This window comes from Gossypium hirsutum, chromosome D08 (genome assembly GCF_007990345.1).
Source record: "Gossypium hirsutum isolate 1008001.06 chromosome D08, Gossypium_hirsutum_v2.1, whole genome shotgun sequence".
Taxonomy (NCBI): Eukaryota; Viridiplantae; Streptophyta; class Magnoliopsida; order Malvales; family Malvaceae; genus Gossypium; species Gossypium hirsutum.
Window position 1 is genome coordinate 39402184 of NC_053444.1, and position 27012 is coordinate 39429195.

The 27012-nt window shown below is 33.8% G+C and overlaps 1 protein-coding gene across 13 annotated transcripts; it reads left to right on the forward strand.

Annotated features, from left to right (window-relative positions):
* The first annotated feature begins 4393 nt into the window (after nucleotides 1-4393).
* Nucleotides 4394-8535, forward strand: LOC107911986 (uncharacterized). Of its 13 annotated transcripts, XR_005917138.1 has the most exons (6): nucleotides 4396-4863; nucleotides 4985-5098; nucleotides 5296-5414; nucleotides 5694-5829; nucleotides 7412-7440; nucleotides 8268-8535. XR_005917138.1 is itself a non-coding variant. In XM_041099145.1 (5 exons), the coding sequence occupies exons 2-5, from the start codon at nucleotides 4857-4859 to the stop codon at nucleotides 8106-8108; spliced, it is 330 nt and encodes a 109-aa protein (XP_040955079.1). In that variant the 5' UTR covers nucleotides 4399-4638; nucleotides 4736-4856; the 3' UTR covers nucleotides 8109-8535. The 13 variants fall into 13 exon arrangements, 9 of the variants coding, with proteins under 9 accessions (XP_040955079.1, XP_040955080.1, XP_040955078.1 ...); XM_041099145.1 differs by lacking the exons at nucleotides 4985-5098; nucleotides 7412-7440 and having other exon boundaries at nucleotides 4399-4638; nucleotides 4736-4863; nucleotides 8041-8535; XM_041099146.1 differs by lacking the exons at nucleotides 4985-5098; nucleotides 7412-7440 and having other exon boundaries at nucleotides 4399-4620; nucleotides 4736-4863; nucleotides 8041-8535.
* The last annotated feature ends 18477 nt before the right edge of the window (nucleotides 8536-27012 follow it).

Below are 27012 nucleotides of genomic sequence, written 5' to 3' on the forward strand. Positions count from 1 at the left end.
AAATCCATCGAATTTTCCTTTCATTCAACCGGGATTTATTTTCTCTTTTCATCAAGAATATCAATATTTCATCAATTATCATATAATGAACATCCAAATCATATTCACATCAATAAAAATATATTTCAAGCATTTAAGAATATAATTCAAGTTACACGAACTTACCAGGCTAAATTGCAGGAATACCAAGATATAGGGGCATTTTGGTAATTTTCCATTTTCCTCGATTTTCTACCTGATCTTGATCTAAATTAATATTTCATTCAATTTATTAATTTAAATAATAAAACAATTCATTTCATGCGTCATTTTTGACTTTTTACAAAATTACCCCAAAAATTTTACTTTTATTCAATTTAGTCCCTGAGTCCAGATCATGCAAATTAGCCATTTTTAATGCAAACCTATACTAGCAAAATATTCATATATTTTCCTCCTCCTATCCATTCCACATCCTTAATGTATATAACATGCTTACGTGTAATATTATTTATAATTCTACTATTTACTTATGTTCGTATCAAAGCTGTTTACGTGAGTCATAGTCAATAAATTATTTATATTTTGAGCTACGGAACTCCGAATTAAGATTTGATAAATTTCTCTGAAACTAGACTCAATAAGCTTTAATTCCATATTTTTTTCATCCTCTAATTCGATTTTCACAATTTATGGTGATTTTTCAAAGTTAGCCTACTACTGCTGTCCAAAAACTATTTTAGTGCAAGATGTTGATTACCAAGTTTATAACTCCCTTATTCCCTTATTCTATAATATTTCCCATCACTTTCTCTTATTTCTCTTCACTAGTATATCAAGAACATAAAACCTTATATAAGAAAACTCTACTAAAACATCATTTCCATGCTTTTTCAATAATATCAAACTTAAAAAAAAATTGAAATCTTACATCTAATAATCTACTAACTTTCAAAATTTCAACATAAATCAAGTAGTATTTATCTCTAGGATTCCAAAAACTCAAAAATTACAAGAAAATGACTTAATTTAACTTACCAATTAAACTTCAAGCTTGAAATCTCTAATTTTCCCTTTATCCTTCTTTCCCTTTTCTTTCCTTCCTATTTTCGTTTGCTCTCTGTTTTTTTTTTTTGGTTTCTTTCCTTTCTCATTTCCTTTATCTTATTTACCTATTTATAATTATACATTATAATTCATTTTTAGCAAATATCTATTACTTAAATAAATATTTGTATTACAAATGTATACATATATATTATTACATTTGTATACTATTATCACCATACACTTGTCTTTCTTTAATTTATAATAATAATAGTAAATATCATTTAAAAATTAAATTAAAATATTAATGAACTAATATTTATGTAATTAATCTAAAATATCTCTAACATCATCATTATCTTCTAGATTTCTCTCTCTTCTAATTGACCATTTTGCCCTTTATGATCTTTTAAAATTTCATCCTTGAGCCATCACTTAATTTGATAAAATTGTGATTTAGTCCATCATAATTCTTCACCTATTCAATTTGATCCTAATTCATTCATTTTCCTTAATTTCTAGATCATTCCACACTTAAAATATTTACACTATTGGTCCTTCAACTTTTTCATATTTACACTTTAACCCCTCAAATTTTGAGTATTTACTCTTAGGCAACAAAATTTTTCTCACTTTTGCGATTAAATCCTTTCTTGCATTAGTATGTCATAATATACTTCCCAATGTTGACATAACTCAAATTTCCCTTTTTGTCACTTTATTTCCTTATTTTACTATATCAAGGATACTATCTTACTTTCTTACTGTAATAATTTTTTAGGTTTTACATGATAGATGTCAGCGAACTGAGATTTTATCAAAAAGGGATCAAATGCCACAAATAAGGATAATTGAGGTAGAAGTATTTGATGTCTAGGGGATTGATTTCATGGGACATTTTCCAAGTTCTTTCAGGAATGAATACATCCTTCTAGCTGTTTATTATGTTTCAAACACTACACCAAAACAGGTTTTTAGCGGCGCTTTTAGCGGCGTTTGGACAAAAAACGCCGCTAAAAATCGAGCATTAGCGGCGCATCACATAAAACGCCACTAAAGATCAAGCATTAGCGGCGCTTTCCCGAAAGCGCCGCTAAAATGAGCATTAGCGGCGTTTTTTGCAAAAACGCAGCAAAAAACCTAAGCTAAACGGCGTCGTTTTCTACCTTTCGGGGCTTTAGCGGCGATTTTAAGACAAGCGCCACTAATGCTCAGATCTTTAGTGGCGTTTTTGAAAAAGCGCCGCTAATTCTCAGATCTTTAGTGGTATTTTTGGAAAAGCGCGGCTAATGCTCAGATCTTTAGCAGCGTTTTTGGAAAAGCGTCGCTAATGCTCAGATCTTTAGCGGCGTTTCTTGGAAAACGCAGCTAATGCTCGGGGCTTTAGCGGCGTTTTTTGAAAAGCATCGCAAAAACATTTTATCTGTCTATTTACTATTTAATTTGTTTATTTATATTAATTAAAATTCAATTTATTTTTAATTGAATATTTGTTAAAAATGGATAAATTTGAAATAATGACACGTAGAAATAATTTGAAATAAAAAACATAGAAAAATATTTGTTAAAAATGGAGAAATTAAAATACTATTATTTAAAATTATTTTAAAATTTTTTGGGTACATAATTGATTGATTTTTAATTTATATATTAAATAATTTCAAATATAATTGTAAAAGATACGATAGTATTAATTTTAAAATATTTAATTTAATTATCCTTATAGTTTAGGGTTTAATATATGTGGTTTAGAGTATATATATGGTTAATTTAGGATTTAGGGCCGGTTTAAGAGTTACAATTTTAAGGTTTATAGATTATGGAATTAGGGATTCTGATTTAAGGGTTGTGATTTAAGGTTTATGGGTTAGGGGTTAGAGGTTAAGAGTTAGGGTTTTAGGGTTTATTGATCCGGTGTCCAATTAGGGTTTAGGGTTTAAATTGATTAATGTGTTTTAATTTATATATTGAATAATGTTTAGGGGTTAGGGGTCAAGGATTTGGGGTTGGGTTAGGGTTTAGGATTTAGATTAATTAGTGTTTTTTAATTTATATATTAAATAAGGTTTAGGGGTTAGTGGTTAGGGGTTTGGGGTTTGGGGTTAAGAGTTAGTGATTTATGGTTTAGAGATTTGGGGTTGGGTTAGGGTTTAAGGTTTAGATTAATTATTATTTTTTAATTTATATATTAAATAAGTTCTTATATAATTGTAAAGAAATAATAATAATATACAATAATTGAATATAAAAAATTATAAAATATGCGAGCTTTGGCGGCGTTTATAGCCAAAACGCCACTAATATGTATTAATTAGAATTTTTCAAAATGGTGTCGTTTCATTACAAGAATTTAATTTATTAGTGGAGTTTCTTCTGTAAACGCCGAAAAAGGTAACATTAGCGGTGTTTATAACTAAAAAATATTTAATTTAATCCATTTGATATATTTAAATATTAGATTTAAAAAAATTAAAAAAATGTAACAAATTGATACGGATAGGTAACTATCTATTTTGGATATATAGGACCAAATTATAACAAATACAAAAACTAAAATCATTCCACATCGAGCATCTAGCAAAATAATTATATTTTAGTTAGGAAGAAATATTTAATTGACAAAAATATTTAATGATATTTATTTTGAGAGTACTTGATTTTTTTATAAAAATTCAATTTATAAAAAAATAATAAATGTTTTATAAAATCACTTAACTAATAATTTTTAACAGACAAAATAAAAGATTTTTAGTATAGCAAAACAGTGTCGTTTTATTCCAAATGAAATAATTTTTTGCGGCGTTTTTATAAAAAACGCCACAAAAAATAATTTTACTTTAAAAAAAAAGCACCCTTTTAGCATAGCAAAACAATGTCGTTTTATTCCAAATGAAATAATTTTTTGCGGCGTTTTTATGCGGCGTTTTTATAAAAAAACGCCACAAAAAATAATTTTACTTTAAAAAAAATAGCACCCTTTTAACATAGCAAAACAGTGTCGTTTTATACCAAATGAAATAATTTTTTGCGGTGTTTTTCATAAAAATACCGCAAAAGGTAAGCAATAGCGGCGTTTTTATAAAAAACGCCACAAAAAATAATTTTACTTTAAAAAAAATAGCACCATTTTAAAATAGCAAAACAGTGTCGTTTTATATCAAATGAAATAATTTTTTGCGGCGTTTTTCAAAAGGTAAGCAATAGCGGCGTTTTTATAAAAAACGCCACAAAACAAAATTTTACTAAAAAAATAGCACCTTTTTATCACAGCAAAACAGTGTCATTTTATTACAAATGAAATAATTTTTAGTGGCGTTTTTATAAAAAACACCGCAACAAAATTTACTTAAAAAAATAAAAATAGGGCCATTTTGAAACCCCCTTCCGAAATCCCCAAATTTCCCCACTAAAATCCCTAACACATCCAAGAAAGAAACCCAAAAACTTTTTCAACTCTGTGTTTCTTCCCAACTGAAGCCAAGCCAGTTCTTGTTTATTCAAAAAAAGAAATTTTCAACTTGTTAAAATTGCTTAATTTAGGAGACATTATAGACCCAATAGGCCAATACCTTGTTTTCCACTACATTGAAATTTGTATGAAAACCCTTACAGGTTTTTTTCTTCAGTGGTTGGTGGCAAATATCCTTGCCAACTCCTCAGAAAATCCACATTTGTTTTTTTTTTCACTGACATTAAGCATGGCTTGCAGAGAATGAAAGAATTGCAAGCAAGTGAGCAATCATCTGATTAGATGCTTCGATTGAGTGTAGAAAACGGAGGATGTTCGGGGTTTTAATACGTGTTTGATTTGGATGACAAAACAAACCTAGATGACAGGTTTCTTTGTTTTCTTTTGTTTTTCGTTTTGGTTTTACGAAAAGTACGCTTAATTTCTCTCTCTCTCTTCCTACCGCTTTAACCATTTTCATTTTCCTGTTGTATAATATTCTATTTGCAGAGTTTTTGTAAGGGAAGGGGTAAAGTTGGTAGTTGATGATATTTCCTATGGTTTTGTAAAAGGATTGAACTGACTGACACTCTCATTAGTCACTGCAATCTACCGAAAATTCCAGTTTTGTATTGCTCAACCTGTTTTCTTTCACCTTCTAATACTATAATTTCAGCTTATTTTCACAAAATTTAAAACATAAAATATCGTTACTTTCCCCCTTCCCATCATTAACCCTAATATGTTTGTGAAAATGCCTGAATAAGAACCTGCTTTCATTTGAGAATTAAGATCCTAAAGCTATAACTTTTTTGTCTCAGTCTTTATTATTGGCGTCATGTTTCTTCGTCGATTTGCTGTGATAGTTCCTCGCTCTACAAGGTTCTTCAGCAGTAAAGATAGCCTTGACGTTGCAAGCACCATAGCTGAACTCAATAAGGTATTGCTATTATGTGTTTATAAGAACTAAGAGATATCCATTGTTTTCTTATTCTTTGTTTGTTCGTTAATTAACACTTGCGGCAATATGACAATTATTGAACCGAAACCATAAGGATTTGTTTGTTTTTTCTTTGATTTGATGTATCTAATTGAAGCCGCGGTTCAATGCCTCTTATTTTGTCTCACCATGACAAGTGCTATGCCTATTATCAAAATCTACTACAAATACTTTACTCTCAACAGAAACTAGAATGCCTATTATAAATTTTGGTTTCAGGAAATGGAATCTGTCTTTGGTGAACCTCCTCCAGACGGACTAGCCAATTCTGGAAATAGAAGCTGCATGGCTCAAGATGCCCACCATAACTCTCATGTTATTTTGGTACTTTGCTTAAAGAATTTATTGTTTGAAGGTAGAATTGGAAGTTTCTTCTTATGAATCTCTGTTTTTAGGTACTTCAAATTGTGTAGATGTTTACGTTTTTTTTTTCAATGTGCTATTTTCTTCATGTTGATTCCTTGTATATTAGGCTCTCGCCCCTTATTTTTTGTGTATAATTTAATCGGTGTGGAAAGGTTTGCCTTTGCTGAATGATGATGAATCTCTTGTTTATATAGTGTGCTCTTTTATCATTTATGTTAATATGGCTTCGTGTGTTTTCCTCAGTATATCCCCTTGGTTAAATGGTTAAATGGTTAAATTTTTTTCCCTCTGTAAGGTTAAATGGTGGCATGCTTATTTTTGAAAGTGGCTTAATTTTTAATTTTGCAAGTTTTTGTTGATCAGCAATTTATTTATTTTCTGTGTGTAGTGTTTTTCTATATTTTTTTATCTTTCATCATGCTATCCCTTGCACCTCAGTTAACAAATTGCTTGTGGAAATTGTGATTTGCCATATCTTTTTCGATCTCATTTTGTGTCTTTCATAACTAGAATTGTTATAATACTTCTTATCTTGTGTGGAAGACTGCAAAGGTCTCAGTCTCTTTAATTCGTTATCTTATTTGATCAGGTGCTCTCACTTTGCCGATCCAATTTCTTTTTATTGGAATGTTTAATTATAAGTTGTTTTGCTGCTGGAGATACATCTCAGTGGAAGTTGAGCTCCAGCATTTAGACCTGCATTACATGCATATACTAACTCTACTAGTTTGACTATTTATCCGTCTATTTAGTTTCGAATTTCCGGTAAGTCGGTTCTTGCTTTTTCTGTAAAAATTAAATCTTTGTCCGTTTTCCTTTTACCTTTGTGGAAGCTAAGGGTAGAATTTTTTTTGGGGGGGGGGAGGGGTCTAAAATCAGTTCTCATTGCTATTATTTTCGAATAAATTATTTTTTTCTAAACATTTTTATATATTTCCTGTTCTTTGCATTCTTTATTTTGCCTATTTTAGTCGTTTCATTTATTCTGATTGGTCCTTCAGACTTCTAACTTAGACAGCTCTGTTTCTTGCTTTGTTTGTTTGAACTTTTATTTATTTTCTATGTCTTTATGTTGTTATTTTTGTCTTTAGTAACATATTTGTGCCTACCTCAAGGTTAGCTGACACTTAAATTATAATTTGTCTTAGGCTTATGTTGTAATGTTGTTGAAGTTCTTTTGGTATGTTATGTTGTATGCAATGGTTCGAAATTGTGATCAAATTGTGTAACACTTCCTAGGTAATGCTATTCTTTAATCTTAACTCAAAACTAAGCTATGGTTTCTCATGTTCTTTTTCCTTAGGTGCCCCAATGGAAATGATCTCGGGATGAGGTGTCCATTGATATCCGTTTTATTTCTTGCCTGTTTAGTTTTATTCTGTTCTAATTTCCATTGTCCCTTCAAGTATAAAGAGCTTCTTTTTTTTTTAAAAAATTCTCATGCTAACAAGCACATTAAGCTGTACAAGGATATGCAATTTTCAGTTATAACATTGGACTAATATTTTCTATTTTTCTTCATCTTGAGTTGATGTGTACATGATTTATTTAAAAAAAGCTTTTCGTTTCAGGTAAATAATTCAAGAGGTGCCGAACATAGGTAAGCTGCTTCTTAAGTTTAAGCCTCTTCATTTAACCTTCAGCCTGGATGTTTCTTAACATGTAGAAATTGTATTATTAATTTTGTTGATGTCAAAGAATCATTGAACCTAAAAGTTTAAGTTATTATATTAGTGCCTTTATTTTGTTGTTTTTGGTTCTAATGTCCACATTTGCCCTTAGCTGTCTTTATAGTTTTATGATCTATTAGTTCCTCTACTTTTTATATGATAAGAGTTGCCACATGATTTGCTATCTTGCTTCTATGGGATTTCAAGAAAAATATGTTGTTGAATGTACTTGCTCTTTTAGGTTCGTACTTTATTATTATGGTTATGCTTTTTGTATATGCTCATACCATGATGTTTATTTGATGGTTACCCCATTTAGTTTGAGGATTTTCAAATGAAGTGGGCCTTTAAAACTCTGAAACGCTATCAGGAAAGGTTTTGCATGTTTAATGATGACGTACAGGTTAGCACTTGGCCCAGAAAGTTGCTACTTTTATGGATAGGATTAGATTCTAGTGTAACTTAGATTGCTGCAGCATCACTATGAATGCCACAAATATTAGAAAGTTGTGCTTACTTAATTCTCTTAGGGAACTGCTGGAGTTGCAGTTGCTGGATTGTTAGGAACTGTAAGAGCACAAGGTCGATCTTTGGATGATTTTCCAAACCACAAGATTGTTGTGGTGGGAGCTGGAAGCTATTTGGCTGACTTATAAAGCTTGGTCTTTCAATATTTGACCATAATTTTTCTACGGCTCCTTGCATCCATTCCCTCACAGCTTTATTTCTCATAAAAACTTTTCTTTCTGGCTTCCAGTGCAGGGCTTGGTGTTCTTAGCATGGCTGTTCAAGCTGTTGTAAGGATGACAGGAAATGCAGATACAGCTGCACAGAACTTCTTCCTACTTGATAAAGATGTACAATTTTGTACACCTCCTTTCTAGCTTTTTTCATCCTATTTGTGCAAAGCCTTTTTATGTTCTTTTAGATATGTAATGTCCTTTCTCTTGTGTAATGAAGATGTGGATTTTATGAACTAATCATGTAAAAATGTTTTGCTAGAAAATCATCTGCGCATTTCTTTTTATGATATCTACTTCATTCATAGTTTTCTTTTTCTTTTTAGTTTCTTACTTCTACGAGAAAATCATTATGGTTTGACTCTAGGAATCTAAATTTTCTAATTTTTTAATTGTGTTATTAATTTATTATTTTAAATTCTAAAGCTAAATTCATTAATTTTTTATATTTAGTTTTAAAGTTGAGATTTTCATAGAAAATTTAATTTAAATAATATTTTTTATTTATCCTTAACAAGTATATTTAAAGTTCAAATTTAAAAAATAAAACATAATATAATATTTATCATAAAAATAAATATTATTTGATTAAAATAATTTTTTTAAAGGTTATGTTTTTAGCGGCGTTTTTGTTAGAAGCGTCGCTAAAGGTTTATTTTTTAGCGGCGTTTGTGACAAAAGCGCCGCTAAAGATCATATTCTTTAGCGGCGTTTGTGGCTAAAGCGCGCTAAAGCTCACGATCTTTAGCGGCGTTTGTGAAAAAAGCACCGCTAAAGGTCATGTTCTTTAGCAGCGTTTGTTATAAAAGTGCCGCTAAAGGTCATCATCTTTAGCGACGTTTTTCCATATAAACGCCACTAAAGTTAGCGGCGTTGTCAATAGCGGCGCTTTTTGCGGTGCTTGTAAAAGCGCCGCTAATACTTTTAGTGGCGCTTAAAAGCGCCGCTAAAGGCATAAAAAAGCGCCGCTAAAAGCCTGTTTTGGTGTAGTGAAAATGGGTCGAGGCTGTTGCTTTACCTACCAATGATACAAAATCAGTAGTGAGATTTCTGATAAAGATATGTTGGCTTGGTTTAGTACACCGCGTGCACTAGTCAGTGATGAAGGATTTCATTTCTGTAGCAAGTTGTAACACCCATAACCCGTATCCGTCGCCGAATTAGGGTTACAAGGCAAAACCAAACAAACACAACCATTTTTAAAAAAAAACCAAACTGATCACAAACATGGAAATTAAATCATTTTCTCATGGCTATTTATATTTTACAATCCAAATCTAACCAAAATCATATTCAAACCTATACATGCCATAAGGTCGAGTTCAAAATTTTAACAAAATACCAAAAGAAGTCGATAGTGTGATAGACTATGCTGATGATCCCCGAGCTCGTAACGCGTCTCCAAAATCTATAAAACAAATGGACTAAAACAATCATAGTAAGCTTTCATAGCTTAGTAAGTCTATAGCATATCTAAAATACATATAAAAGAATGTATATTTAACTAATACACATAAACAGACATATGTATAGACATTATATGCATATAATCAAGTTACTAACATAATCATTAACTGCATATACTGATTTCTAGTGTATTTTTCGCTCGCACTTCATCGGATCCATTTATATATAATTTTCCAAATACATATACCAATAGCATATTTTTATACTTATCAATTACAAGTGCCGAATACACATATACACTTATAATCCACATATGCCGAATGCGTTCATATATATATATCCAACAATTTCATGACAACCAATATATGTACTTACTCAATAATCACAAAGATTCAAACGTTTATACACTCATCAAACACATTGAAACAAATGTTCATATATTTGTCCATTACATATAATCAAAAGCATATATATATTTATACCCAATGCATATAATCACTTAATTTAAATAGATTCACTAGCACTTCATCTGCTAGGTTTACAGTCTAATTCAGTTTACTGGCACTTAGCCTGCTAGGCTTATAGCCTGATTCAGTTCAACGGCACTTAGCCTGCTAGGCTTATAGCCTAATTCAGTTCACCGGCACTTAGCCTGCTAGGCTTATAGCCTGAATAATTTCACTGGCAATAAATCTGATTGATACTGAGCTTTAGCAAAAGAATCTCAATTCACAGAAGTTGTATCTCTTATTTGTATATAAAATCCACACAAAATTCAGCTCAATATTCATAACTTATATCTTAAAAAAAAACACATGGATAAATATAAATCCCAATCATCAAATCTAACTTAAATAACTCAATAATTCAACCGAAACACATTTATGTATATATAACCTCATACTTTAGATTCCACGTCTAATATCATAAAATTAAACTTATAATATACTAGGTACCTTTAACATTTGAATTCCATATATACCCATACAATTTCATATACCATCTCAATACAGGACCTTATACATGTACATATATGCATATTCGAATCTAACAAACATATATTACTCTATACTTATATTCGAAACAAGAACATATACCTATATACTCATACCTTTGTAATTTCATACCTAATTTCAATACAACAAATTTTACATGTATATACATGTATATTCGAATATAATTTGTACATATATGTTCATACCTAAATTTATTTCAAGGACATTCATATGCATATTTGCATATTCATAGTCATTCGAATCTAACATATATATATGTATATACATAATTTCATACTTTCAATTCCAATTTTTATACTTTTAAATTCAACTCAACACACATACCATTGATATACATACTCATATGCTGATTTAATAAAATTAAATAGCTAATAGACTTACCTCGGACGATGGAAAATCGAAATCGGACGATTATTCGACTAACTTGGCTTTTCCCCGATCTAACTCCGATTTCTTTGGTTCTCGATCTAAATATATTCAAAATAAGATAATTTATTTATTAACACATTCAATTTAATCCAAAAACACATAAATGGGCAAATTACCATTTTGCCCATAATATTTTACACTTTTTGCAATTTAATCCTTTTTGCATAAAACACAAAATACACAAAATTTGTGTATACCATATCTAGGCCGAATCTTCCTATAGTCCATCTAAGTTCACACATTTTATTTATTTCACATTCTAGTCCCTAAAAATATTATTTTTGCAATTTAGCCCTAATTACTCAATTTCACCAAAAATTCCAATACAAAATATATTAATCTAAAACATATATTTCATTATTCATTATCAAACATCACAAAACACAATTATTCATCAATGGCATAGCTCAGAATATTCATCAAAATCAAAAATTCAAGCATGGGTCAAATAGTATTCGAAGCAACGATCTCAAAAACATAAAAATCATAAAAAACCGAACAAAATCCATACCTTAATCAAAGCTTGAATGTGCCAAATGAAACAAAGCTTTAAACCATTTTTTTTCTCTCAAATTCGGCTAAAAGGTGAAGAACATGACATATTAATTTGTTATATTAAACATATACTAACCTTATTATTTATTTACTATATTAACCTTTACTAATATATATAAAACATATATAATAAGGTTACTTTAGTCCTTTGCCACCCACTAACTTACATAGTGGCTAATTGCATAATAAAACCTCTAAATTATAAAAACAACAACAATTAGACACTTCCATATTTAACCATTACATTTTTATTTTACGCGATTTAATCCTTTTATTTAATCAGACACTCAAACGGTGAAATTAAAGCACGAAATTTTCACACTAGTAAATTCACACATAATAAACACAGAAAATAATATAAAAATATTTTTCTAATTAGGATTTGTGGTCCCAAAACCACTATTTTGATTAGGGTCAAAATCGGGTTGTTACAACTCTCCCCCTCTTTAGGGATTTTCGTCCCCGAAAATTCTTACCGGTGAATAGGTTTGGATAACGCTCTTTCATAATATCTTTTGATTCCCAAGTTGCTTCTTCAACTCCATGTTTATGCCACAATACTTTAACTAACAGAATTTTCTTATTTCGTAATTCTTTGATCTCACGAGCCAGAATGCTAATCGGTTCTTCTTCATATGACATATCAGAGTTAATTTCAATCTCCGTCGGACTAATCACATGTGAAGGATCAGATCGGTATCTACGGAGCATCGAAACATGGGATACATTATGAATCTTTTCTAACTCAGGCGGTAACATCAATCTATAAGCAACCGGTCCAACATGCTCTATAATCTCATACGGTCCAATGAATCTCGGACTCAATTTGCCTTTACTACCGAATCTGAGTATTTTCTTCCACGGTGAGACTTTCAAAAACACTTTATCCCCGATTTGAAATTCTATATCCTTTCTTTTCAAATCCGCATAAGATTTTTGACGATCCGATGCTAATTTCAGACTATCCCGAATCACTTTCACTTTCTGTTCAGCCTCTTTAATCAAATCAACCCCGTGTATCTTATTTTCACTGAGCTCGGTCCAATACAATGGTGTACAAAATTTACGACCGTACAAAGCCTCGTAAGGTGCCATTTTGATACTAGATTGAAAGCTATTATTATAAGCAAATCCAATCAAAGGTAAGTATCGTTCCCACGTACGTTCAAACTCGAGAATGCAACATCTCAACATATCCTCAAGTATCTGAATGATTCGTTCGGATTGACCATCTGTCTGTGGATGGAAAGCTGTGCTAAAATATAGTTTCGTACCTAAAGCATCTTGTAGTTTCTTCCAAAATAGCGATGTGAATCTCGGATCTCTGTCTGAAATAATAGAAATAGGCACACCATGCAATCTCACAATTTGAGAAACATACAATTCAGCAAGTTTATCGAGTGGGAAATCCGTGCGAATCGGAATAAAGTGTGCCGATTTTGTCAACCTATCAACAATAACCCAAATTGCATATTTCTTGCTCGGTGTCAACGGTAAACCGGATACAAAATCCATCGTGACTCGATTCCATTTCCATTCAGGTATCATGATCGGCTGAAGCAACCCGGATGGTACCTGATGCTCGGCTTTAACTTGCTGACAAATTAAACATTTCGAAACAAAGTCAAAAATGTCTCGTTTCATACCATGCCACCAATAGTGCTGTTTCAGATCGTTATACATTTTCGTACTTCCCGGATGAACAGAAAATCGACTATTATGAGCTTCATTCAAAATCTCCTGTATTAACTTTGAATTTCTCGGAACACATAATCGATTCCTGAATCTCAAACAATCCTCAGCATCAACTAGAAATTCTGAATCAACATTTGAGTCACACTGAGCTCGTTTTGCAATTAAATCATCGTCAGCTTTCTGAGCTTCACAAATCTGTTGAACAAGTAATGGTTTTGCTTTCAATTCAGCTACTATCGCACCATCATCAGATATAGCCATATGTGAGTTCATTGCACGCAAAGCAAACAGTGATTTTCGACTTAAGGCATCAGCAACAACATTAGCCTTTCCCAGATGATAGTCAATCACAAGCTCATAATCTTTTAGCAATTCTAACCATTGGCGCTGTCTTAAATTCAGATCTTTCCGAGTCATCAAGTACTTCAGGCTTTTGTGATCGGAATAAACATGACATTTTTCGCCAAACAAATAGTGGCGCCATATTTTCAACGCAAATACAATAGCTGCCAATTCCAAGTCGTGCGTCGGATAGTTCTTTTCGTGCGATTTTAACTGTCTCGAGGCATAGGCTACAACTTTGTCTTCCTGCATCAAAACACAGCCCAAACCATTTAAAGATGCATCACTATAGATAACAAACTCTTTACCCGATTCTGGCTGAACTAATGCTGGAGCCTCGGTCACAAGAGCTTTCAACTGATCGAAACTTTTCTGGCACTTTTCTGACCACTCAAACTTAACGTCTTTCTGTAGTAGCTTTGTCATCGGGGTTGCAATCATAGAGAATCCTTTTACGAATCGTCTATAATAACCAGCAAGTCCCAGAAAACTTCGAACTTTCGAAACATTTCTCGGAGGTTTTCAATCAAGTATAGCCAAAATCTTGCTCGAATCAACCCGAATGCCTGATGCCGATACAACATGGCCTAAGAAACTGACTTCACGCAACCAAAACTCACATTTACTGAATTTTGCATACAACTGTTTATCTCGCAAAGTTTGTAACAGAGGTCTCACATGTTCGGCATGCTCAGTTTCGTCACGAGAGTAGATTAAAATGTCATCTATAAATACTACCACAAACTGATCCAGATACTGTCTAAAGATCCGATTCATCAAATCCATGAAAACAGCAGGTGCATCAGTAAGTCCAAAAGGCATAACAAGAAACTCATAATGTCCGTACCTCGTTCGGAAAGCTGTTTTTGGCACATCAGAGTCTTTAACTCGCAACTGATAATAACCCGATCTCAAATCTATCTTCGAAAACACTGAAGCCCCTTTTAGCTGATCAAACAAATCATCAATACGTGGTAGCAGATACTTATTCTTTATAGTCACCTTATTGAGTTGTCGATAATCAATGCACATTCTCATCGTTCCATCTTTCTTTCTCACAAATAGAACTGGTGCCCCCCAAGGAGGGAAACTCGGTCGTGCAAAACCTTTATCAGTCAACTCTTGCAACTGTGCTTTCAATTCTTTTAATTCAGTCGGTGCCATGCGGTACGGAGCTATCGAAATTGGATCTCTGTCTGAAATAATAGAAATAGGCACACCATGCAATCTCACAATTTGAGAAACATACAATTCAGCAAGTTTATCGAGTGGGAAATCCGTGCGAATCGGAATAAAGTGTGCCGATTTTGTCAACCTATCAACAATAACCCAAATTGCATATTTCTTGCTCGGTGTCAACGGTAAACCGGATACAAAATCCATCGTGACTCGATTCCATTTCCATTCAGGTATCATGATCGGCTGAAGCAACCCGGATGGTACCTGATGCTCGGCTTTAACTTGCTGACAAATTAAACATTTCGAAACAAAGTCAAAAATGTCTCGTTTCATACCATGCCACCAATAGTGCTGTTTCAGATCGTTATACATTTTCGTACTTCCCGGATGAACAGAAAATCGACTATTATGAGCTTTATTCAAAATCTCCTGTATTAACTTTGAATTTCTCGGAACACATAATCGATTCCTGAATCTCAAACAATCCTCAGCATCAACTAGAAATTCTGAATCAACATTTGAGTCACACTGAGCTCGTTTTGCAATTAAATCATCGTCAGCTTTCTGAGCTTCACAAATCTGTTGAACAAGTAATGGTTTTGCTTTCAATTCAGCTACTATTGCACCATCATCAGATATAGCCATATGTGCGTTCATTGCACGCAAAGCAAACAGTGATTTTCGACTTAAGGCATCAGCAACAACATTAGCCTTTCCCGGATGATAGTCAATCACAAGCTCATAATCTTTTAGCAATTCTAACCATTGGCGCTGTCTTAAATTCAGATCTTTCCGAGTCATCAAGTACTTCAGGCTTTTGTGATCGGAATAAACATGACATTTTTCGCCAAACAAATAGTGGCGCCATATTTTCAACGCAAATACAATAGCTGCCAATTGCAAGTCGTGCGTCGGATAGTTCTTTTCGTGCGATTTTAACTGTCTCGAGGCATAGGCTACAACTTTGTCTTCCTGCATCAAAACACAGCCCAAACCATTTAAAGATGCATCACTATAGATAACAAACTCTTTACCCGATTCTGGCTGAACTAATGCTGGAGCCTCGGTCAAAAGAGCTTTCAACTGATCGAAACTTTTTTGGCACTTTTCTGACCACTCAAACTTAACGTCTTTCTGTAGTAGCTTTGTCATCGGGGTTGCACTCATAGAGAATCCTTTTACGAATCGTCTATAATAACCAGCAAGTCCCAGAAAACTTCGAACTTCCGAAACATTTCTCGGAGGTTTTCAATCAAGTATAGCCAAAATCTTGCTCGAATCAACCCGAATGCCTGATACCGATACAACATGGCCTAAGAAACTGACTTCACGCAACCAAAACTCACATTTACTGAATTTGCATACAACTGTTTATCTCGCAAAGTTTGTAACACAAGTCTCACATGTTCGGCTTGCTCAGTTTCGTCACAAGAGTAGATCAAAATGTCATCTATAAATACTACCACAAACTGATCCAGATACTGTCTAAAGATCCGATTCATCAAATCCATGAAAACAGCAGGTGCATTAGTAAGTCCAAAAGGCATAACAAGAAACTCATAATGTCCGTACCTCGTTCGGAAAACTATTTTTGGCACATCAGAGTCTTTAACTCGTAACTGATAATAACCCGATCTCAAATCTATCTTCGAAAACACTGAAGCCCCTTTTAGCTGATCAAACAAATCATCAATACGTGGTAGCGGATACTTATTCTTTATAGTCACCTTATTGAGTTGTCGATAATCAATGCACATTCTCATCGTTCCATCTTTCTTTCTCACAAATAGAACTGGTGCCCCCCAAGAACAGAAACTCGGTCGTGCAAAACCTTTATCAGTCAACTCTTGCAACTGTGCTTTCAATTCTTTTAATTCGGTCGATGCCATGCGGTACGGAGCTATCGAAATTGGAGTCATCCCCGGTACTAACTCAATACCAAACTCTACTTCTCGAATAGGTGGTAAACCCGGTAATTCTTCAGGGAACACATCTGGATACTCACATACAACAGGTACTGATTCAATCTTCTTTTCTATCACTTTACTATCAAGAACATATGCAAGATAAGCTTCACAACCTTTTCTCACATACTTCTGAGCCAACATAGAGGATATCACTGCCGATAAACCATTCAGATCATTAGATTCAATCCGAATAATCTCGTCATTCAGGCATCTTAAATCAATAGTCTTCCTTTTGCAGTTAACCACATCATCGTGTAAAGTCAACCAGTCCATACCCAAAATTATATCGAACTCGTCAAATGGCAACAACATCAAATCAGCTGTAAAACACAAATCTCAAAACGGACAATTCTTACACACTTTGTCAACCAATACACACTGGCCCAGGGGGTTTGATACTTTAATTACAAAGACGACTAAGGTCTCACACACATAAGAATGAGTTGAACCAGGATCAATCAACGCAATAACATTAGTATCATAAAGAGTGAAAGTACCAGTAATAACATTTGGAGAAGAAGCCTCCTCTTGAGCTCGGATGGCATATGCTCTGGCAAGTGCACGAGCCTCAGATCGAACCGCAGTGTCCTTTGTCCCTCTCTGACTACCACTTACATTACTCAAATGCCTTGGCGGTCTACCCCGTACTGACACATTACTCGGTCTGGTATTCTACACAGTGTTTTGATCAGCTACCATCGGACACTCTCGAATGAAATGATCCTTTGAACCACACTTAAAGCAAGACCGATCATGTAATCTGCAATCTCCAGGATGCCATTTCCCACAATGCTTGCATTCTGATCTATCTTGTCGAACACTACCAACGCTAGCAACTGAAGTAGCTCGTGAATTCACTGGGGGTCGATCTCGATCATGCTTAGAAAACCCTGCAGTAGCTTTAGATCGGCTATGATCCTCTCTGTATTTCCTTGAGGCCGACTGGAACGTTTTACTAAATAATCTTTTACGGGAATCTCGAGCTTCATAGTCACCTTTTCTCTTCTCTTTCCCAATCTCCTCGGCTTTACAAGCTTGTTCAACAAGTACTACGAACACATTTATCTCAAGTATGCCCACTAACAGTTTAATATCTTCATTCAGCCCATCTTCAAATCTTTTACACATAATAGCTTTAGTCGAAACACACTCTCGAGCATATCTACTGAGTCTCACAAATTTCCGCTCATATTCTGTCACTGTCATCCGACCCTGTTTCAATTCAAGAAATTCCTTGCGTTTCTGATCAATGAATCTCTGACTGATGTATTTCTTACGGAACTCAGTCTGAAAGAATTCCCAGGTCACTCGCTCTTTTGGAACCACTGATACTAGCGTATTCCACCAGTGATATGCAGTGTCCCGTAGCAAAGATATAGCACATTTCAAACACTCATCAGGGGTGCAAGATAACTCATCAAATACTCGTATAGTATTATCGAGCCAAAATTCAGCTCGCTCAGCATCATCATCATCAGTAGCTCTGAACTCTTCGGCCCTGTGTTTTCGAATTTTATCAACACGAGGCTTAAGTAATCTCATCGGATCACTTAATTGAGGTATAACAGGAACCAAAGATGGATAAGTCGGGGGTAGATGTTGTTGTGCAACCGGATTAGTTCGGACATATTGAGTAAACCAGTCATTCATCATTTGGTAGAAGGCTTGTTTAGCCTCTCCCTCCTGGTTACTCGAGGTTGGTCGAGAATCTACCGGCTCTGTCCCTTGTGCGGGAGTAGGCGCTATACTCTCAACATCATCGGCTACGGCTCAATCGGGATCCATTACTATATGAAAACACATTTTTAGATATCATAAGTCTTCACACTATCTCAGTATAAAATATGACATGTATAGCTAGACTCATACACGCTACGTTAGTCCTAGAATCGACTAAACCGTAGCTCTGATACCAATAAAATGTAACACCCCTAACCCGTATCCGTCACCGAATTAGGGTTACGAGGCATAACCAAACAAACACAACCATTTTTTTTAAAACCAAACTGATCACAAACATGGAAATTAAACCATTTTCTCATGGCTATTTATATTTTACAATCCAAATCTAACCAAAATCATATTCAAACCTATACATGCCATAAGGTCGAGTTCAAAATTTTAACAAAATACCAAAAGAAGTCAATAGTGTGATAGACTATGCTGATGATCCCCGAGCTCGTAACGCGTCTCCAAAATCTATAAAACAAATGGACTAAAACAATCATAGTAAGCTTTCATAGCTTAGTAAGTCTATAGCATATCTAAAATACATATAAAAGAATGTATATTTAACTAATACACATAAACAGACATATGTATAGACATTATATGCATATAATCAAGTTACTAACATAATTATTAACTGCATATACTGATTTCTAGTGTATTTTTCGCTCGCACTTCATCGGATCCATTTGTATATAATTTTCCAAATACATATACCAATAGCATATTTTTATACTTATCAATTACAAGTGCCGAATACACATATACACTTATAATCCACATATGCCGAATGCGTTCATATATATATCCAACAATTTCATGACAACCAATATATGTACATACTCAATAATCACAAAGATTCAAACGTTTATACACTCATCAAACACATTGAAACAAATGTTCATATATTTGTCCATTACATATAGCCAAAAGCATATATATATTTTTATACCCAATGCATATAATCACTTAATTTAAATAGATTCACTAGCACTTCATCTGCTAGGTTTAAAGTCTAATTCAGTTCACTGGCACTTAGCCTGCTAGGCTTATAGCCTGATTCAGTTCAACGGCACTTAGCTTGCTAGGCTTATAGCCTGATTCAATTCACCGGCACTTAGCCTGCTAGGCTTATAGCCTGATTCAGTTCACCGGCACTTAGCCTGCTACGCTTATAGCCTGAATAATTTCACTGGCAATAAATCTGATTGATACTGAGCTTTAACAAAAGAATCTCAATTCACAGAAGTTGTATCTCTTATTTGTATATAAAATCCACACAAAATTCAGCTCAATATTCATAACTTATATCTTAAAAAAAAACACATGGATAAATATAAATCCCAATCATCAAATCTAACTTAAATAACTCAATAATTCAACCGAAACACATTTATGTATATATAACCTCATACTTTAGATTCCACTTCTAATATCATAAAATTAAACTTATAATATACTAGGTACCTTTAACATTTGAATTCCATATATACCCATACAATTTCATATACCATCTCAATACAGGACCTTATACATGTACATATATGCATATTCGAATCTAACAAACATATATTACTCTATACTTATATTCGAAACAAGAACATATACCTATATACTCATACCTTTGTAATTTCATACCTAATTTCAATACAACAAATTTTACATGTATATACATGTATATTCGAATATAATTTGTACATATATGTTCATACCTAAATTTATTTCAAGGACATTCATATGCATATTTGCATATTCATAGTCATTCGAATCTAACATATATATATGTATATACATAATTTCATACTTCCAATTCCAATTTTTATACTTTTAAATTCAACTCAACACACATACCATTGATATACATACTCATATGCTGATTTAATAAAATTAAATAGCTAATAGACTTACCTCGGACGATGGAAAATCGAAATCGGACGATTATTCGACTAACTTGGCTTTTCCCCGATCTAACTCCGATTTCTTTGGTTCTCGATCTAAATATATTCAAAATAAGATAATTTATTTATTAACACGTTCAATTTAATCCAAAAACACATAAATGGGCAATTTACCATTTTGCCCATAATATTTTACACTTTTTGCAATTTAATCCTTTTTGCATAAAACACAAAATACACAAAATTTGTGTATACCATATCTAGGCCGAATCTTCCTATAGTCCATCTAAGTTCACACATTTTATTTATTTCACATTCTAGTCCCTAAAAATATTATTTTTGCAATTTAGCCCTAATTACTCAATTTCACCAAAAATTCCAATACAAAATATATTAATCTAAAACATATATTTCATTATTCATTATCAAACATCACAAAACACAATTATTCATCAATGGCATAGCTCAGAATATTCATCAAAATCAAAAATTCAAGCATGGGTCAAATAGTATTCGAAGCAACGATCTCAAAAACATAAAAATCATAAAAAACCGAACAAAATCCATACCTTAATCAAAACTTGAATGTGCCGAATGAAACAAAGCTTTAAACCATTTTTTTCTCTCAAATTCGGCTAAAAGGTGAAGAACATGACATATTAATTTGTTATATTAAACATATACTAACCTTATTATTTATTTACTATATTAACCTTTACTAATATATATAAAACATATATAATAAGGTTACTTTAGTCCTTTGCCACCCACTAACTTACATAGTGGCTAATTCATAATAAAACCTCTAAATTATAAAAACAACAACAATTAGACACTTTCGTATTTAACCATTACATTTTTATTTTACTCGATTTAATCCTTTTATTTAATCAGACACTCAAACGGTGAAATTAAAGCACGAAATTTTCACACTAGTAAATTCACACATAATGAACACAGAAAATAATGTAAAAATATTTTACTAATTCAGATTTGTCGTCCCGAAACCACTGTTCCGATTAGGGTCAAAACCGGGTTGTTACACAAGTAGTTTGAAGCAATTTGGCTAAATACAGTATAAGACATTAAATGACAATGGACTATCACCCGCAAGCTAATTGTAACACCCTAAAATAAAGCCAATGAGTTTTAGGGGTATTTTAGATATTTTAGCCTGAGAGTGTTCGGAATTTTGTGACATGGTCTATTGATAATGTTTTTTACTATGGTTTTTAGAGAATTAAACCAATTTCTAAAAATTAGTTTTAAATACCTTTAATTTTGAATTAGGGACTGATTTGTAAAATGATCAAAATTCTGTGTGTTTATGAAGTAAATAAACCAAAATTTAAAATTCAACCTATATCTTCCCCCACATTGTTTTATTTTCATGTTAACTTCTCCCTTTTTATTTTCTTTTGCTGTCCCATGCTCTCCCAACTCCTCTCATTCAATTTTTTTTATCAAACCTAAATTCTTTTGATTCCTATCAACATCCAAGCCTTAAACCTTGATAAAATTCCAAGAAGAACACCCCAAAACACCATAGATTCCTCCATTGTCAAGCTTGTAAGTTTTTCAGGTTTTCATTCAAATGCTCAATTTTTCATCGTCTAAGGTAACAATTCAACTCCTAAAGAGTTTTAAATGTTATTTAGTCTTTAAAACTAAGTTTTTTTTTGCATTAAATCGCATGTTTTTAATAAAAACTAAAATTGGGTCGGTAATGGTGAATTTTGGGATTTTGGTCAAAAACATGGTTTCAAAGTGTTTTTCAATTTTTTTGACATGATTAGAAGGTTTCTAAACTTATTTTAAAGTTTCGTTAAATATTTCTAACGCTTTAATCAATTTTTGTTGAAATTTCCATAAACATGTCGAAAAAGTCGATATTATGAACTAATTATCTTTGTCTAGTTTAAAGGTTGGGAATTAGTTGTAGGTGAATTACAAGATGAGCGAAGTTGGTTTTAGGCTAAAATATTGAGCATAGATCCAGATATTTGAGTTTTAATTTTGCTATGTTAAAGGTTTCGACTACATGAGAACATAGCTTAGCTTATGTTTTTGATTGCTTGTGGTGAGTCCTTAGCTGATTTTTGAGTGTATTATTGTGTGAATTATTGTGTTGAAGCTTCAAATTTATTAGGACCTTCTACGAGTAGAGATAAAAGCAAGGAAAATATTGTTGTAGCTTTCTGCTTTTCGGCGAAAGTGTAATTGGTGAGTGTTTGGAAGAATTGCTTGTGGACATGATTCAATGCGTTATTTGGGAATTTAGTAGTAGCCAAAACCCCTAATCTAAGTTCTGAGTGTAAGCTTTCTCATACCTATGATATCTTGTGAATAATGTGCTTATGTATTTGTAAAAATGTGAATTGAGATAAGATGTTATAACATGTGAGATGTGGTTATGATAACCGTTGAGAAAGTGTAAATGTAAGCATGTTATACATGATAGATGATTGTGATAATATTGTGTTATAATGTGATATTTTTAGTGAAAAAGTGCAGTGAACGGTAAGTAATGTGTGTTAATAATGAATATTTTGGCCTTGTGAACTTGAAACCGTTGGATATAGTTGGCATGCCATAGGATTGTGAGTACTCACCTATATGTACAGGAATTTTGGGCATTGGGGCCTTGGGATGTGACAGCCCAAAATTGACCCTAGTCGGGAAGTGGTTTCGGGACCGCTAAACCGAGTCACCGAAATGTTTGAATGTGATATTTATTGTCTAGAATATGTAATTATGAATGTGTGAAAATTTCAAGCTTCGAATTAGTCGATTGCATGTGAATTTAGTCAATAGGACTTATGTGAGAAAATTTTAAAATGTGATAGGTCAATGCGTAAGGACCTATTAGAGCATGTGGAAAAAGGGGGGACTTGCATGTCAAATTTCCCCCCTAATGAGTAGTGGCCGGCCATGACAAGCATGGTAGACCAAGTGTGATGGGCAAGACATGTCATAGACATGTTGTGTTAGTGCATCATGAGTGGAAACATGTCACAAACATGTTATGTTAGTGAGGTATGTTAGGAGAAATAAAATAAGGGGCATGGGCATAAAATAATGAAAAGGAGTATGATGAATACAAAAAAAAAATGTGTGTAGTTGTTTTCCCCCCCATTGCCGTGAGTTAAAGAAAAGAAAGGAGAAAATTTTGTTCATCCTTTTTCATCTTCATTTGGCTGAAAATTTTAAGGAGGAATGAAGAAGAAAGGTTGAAGAGGTTCGGCCATGCATGTGACTAGGCTAAGGTATGTTTGAGGTTGTGCCATGAGATTCATGCATGTTTTTAGTTGCTAGCTTGAGTTCTAATTAGCCCATGGTTCAAATCCTTGCTATGTCATGGGGATGATATTCGGCCTAGGTGGATTTTGTGTTAATGCCATTGCATGCTAAATATGAAGCTTGTTAATGATGCATGTGATGGTGGATTGATGATTCTTGACTCTCCTTTTTAGCATTTTTGAGTGAGCACATATGTGCATTGGTGGCTAGATGGGGAAGAATCGGCTAGCAAGTTGTGTGCTAAGGCCGAATATAACTTTTGTATGTTAATGAGCAATGCATGTGTTAAATTGATGGAAAGGGAGAGGATGCTTTACTAGTGTATATATGTGCGTATTAGCCAAGTTTTGAACTTGAAACAAAAGGGTGTTTAGTCAATACAAGTGACCATACTTGTAGAATGTATTAAGTGTTGAAATCGGCCCCAAAATGGACATGCATATTCGGCCAAGGGGGAAAATTGGCTAATGTTTGAGTTTGATTCATGATTCCGTACATATGTGACTTTAATGTCTAATGTATAAATATGGGCTAAGTACTTTGTGTTCCTCTTTTCGATGCTCAAATGATTAAATCAATTTATTTGTTTAATTAAGCTCAAGAGCAAAGGGGAAATAAATCCGATAAAGGGAAGGAAAAAGTGGTCGAATAGCTATCGGAATCGTTCGACAACACCCGAGGTAAGTTCTTGAGTAAGAGAGCTTAAATTAAGATTTGATTAGATCATGTTTTAAGCAAACAAAATCATGCTCTTTGTGTGTGGCTATTGAGCCGAAATTGCAAGAATGATAAATGTCTTGTGTTTGAGTTTTGCTAACGAAAACGAAATACGAATGTGCCATGATTTATTATTAAATGTGCATGGTTATTTGAATGATGTCTGGGCTAAGTCCCAAAGGCTTTGTGCTAAGTGACCATATCCGACTAAGATCCGAAGGCATTTGTGCGAGATACATATCCGGACTAAGATCCGAAGGCATTTGTGCGAGATACTAATTCGGGCTAAGCCGAAGCATTTGTGCGAGTTACTAAATCCGGGTTAAGTCCCGAAGGCATTTGTGCGAGTTACTATAACCGGGCTATGTCCGAAGCATTTGAACGAGGAGCTATATCCGGTTAAATTCCGAAGGTACGTGATTTGGAGTGATGATCTTGCTGTAAAATTTCAGTTAATGCTCTAGAAACATCCAACATTGAGGTATGTTTCGTATGTGCTTGAATTTAGTTGAGCCCTTACAAATAAGTATTCGCTCAGTTGATAAACGAGCTACCGGCCTTTGGCTAAGTTGATCTTTTGTGTATGTACATAAGGGTTGGTAATGTGAAGCAAGTATGATATCGAAAATTTGTGCATATGAAATTATCCGTTTAGCTATATGAATGCTATACTTTGTTGTGCTGGAATTCCTTGCTCAAAACTTACTAAGCATAAATTGCTTACTCCGTTTCATTGCTCCTCTGTTTTATAGATTTGGTTCTCCAGCTATCGGACTCGGGATCTTGAAGTCAAAGTCGCCCACACTATCAAAGCCCCTTTTTGGTACAATTTTGGTTGAACTTCGAAATGGCATGTATAGGACTACCCGTTTGTTGTGGGTCGTGGACCCTTTGGACTTGTATAATTTTGGATAGCCATGCGAAAATGGCTTATATGTGTTTGAGTATAATGTTATAATCATTCGGTGTGGATATGCTTGACAAGGATTAGCCATGGGAATGGTTAATCACTATCATAAATTGTGCTATTTATGCAAAAAGGGCTAGTTGAATCATGGAAACCATGAAATAGGTAAAGTCTACCTTAAAGGCAGATGCTGACAGCAGCAGTGATGTAGATTTGGAAAATCACTAAAAATAGTAGGAAGGGAATTAAATAGTGAATAAATTATGTAAACAAACCTTGATGAATCTACTTTCATAGGAAAGTAACGAAACAATCATACGGACATTATGTTAAGAGATATTCAGGTTCTCGTGAGACAGGGCCAGAACGGTTTCTGGATTTCATGGTTCGACTTTGGAAATTCATTATAAATTAACCAGAGATAATTAGGAGTCATACCATATATTTATAGATTCCTCTCTGAGTCTAGTTTCTATAGAAACAAACGGTATCAGTATTGGAGCCCTGTACAAGGATATATCCAAGTTGTAATGCGGAAAGGTCAGGGTAGTCGATCCTGTAACATGGAGAATTTGACTAATAAACTGTACTAATTGGCCCGACCAAAATTCTAGAAAAAAATATGTAGATGGGCATATGAGTCTAGTTTCAGGGAAAAATCACAAAACTGATTTTCGAGTTGTGAAACTCAAGATATGATTTTTAAAGCGACTAGTACGCAGATTGGCAGTGTCTGGGAAATATTTTTTATAAGGGGTTTAAAGTTGTTAACACTCGTGTTCGACTCCGGTGTCGGTCTCGGGTTTGGGGTGTTACATGGGACATGTTGGATGGATCAGAGAATGTGAGCTAAGCTCCATTCAATTGGACATGTGAGGGGAAATAAGGAGAGTGTCAACTTTATGCTTCACTTTTGGGACATGTTTGACTTTATGACTCTATGTGGTGTGTTGGAGATCTGTGCATCCGATGAGTGATTGGTATCAGAGCCACGGTTTAGTCGATTCTAGGACTACCGTAATGCGTTGGGTCTAGCTATACATGCCATTTTATGTGATTACTTGATAGTGTGGTGATTTCTGACAATTGTAAATGTGTTTATTTATAGTAATGGATCCCGATCCAACCGAGAGGTAGCTGATGATCTTGAGAGTGTAGCGCCTGCTCCCGCACAAGGGACAGCGCCGGCGGACTCTCAACCTAATGCTAGTAACCCGAATGAGGAAGCTAGACAAGCTTTCTATAGCGTGATGAATGATTGGTTCAACCAATACATTCGAACTAATACGGCTGTTCCACAACCTCCCTTCCCGACTAATACAACCCCCGCACCTACAATACCTCTGGTAACTGACCAAATAAGGTCAATAAGCCCCCAGTTGACAGAATCCGAAAACATGGGGCTACTGAATTTAAAGCTACGGATAGCGACGATGCCGAGCAAGCTGAATTTTGGTTGGACAACACTATCCGGGTACTCGATGAGCTATCTTGTACACCCGATGAATGCCTAAAGTGTACTATCTCCTTGCTACGTGATTCTGCCTACTATTGGTGGAGTACTCTGACTTCTGTTGTGCCCCGAGAGCAAGTAACTTGGGAGTTTTTCCGAACTGAGTTTC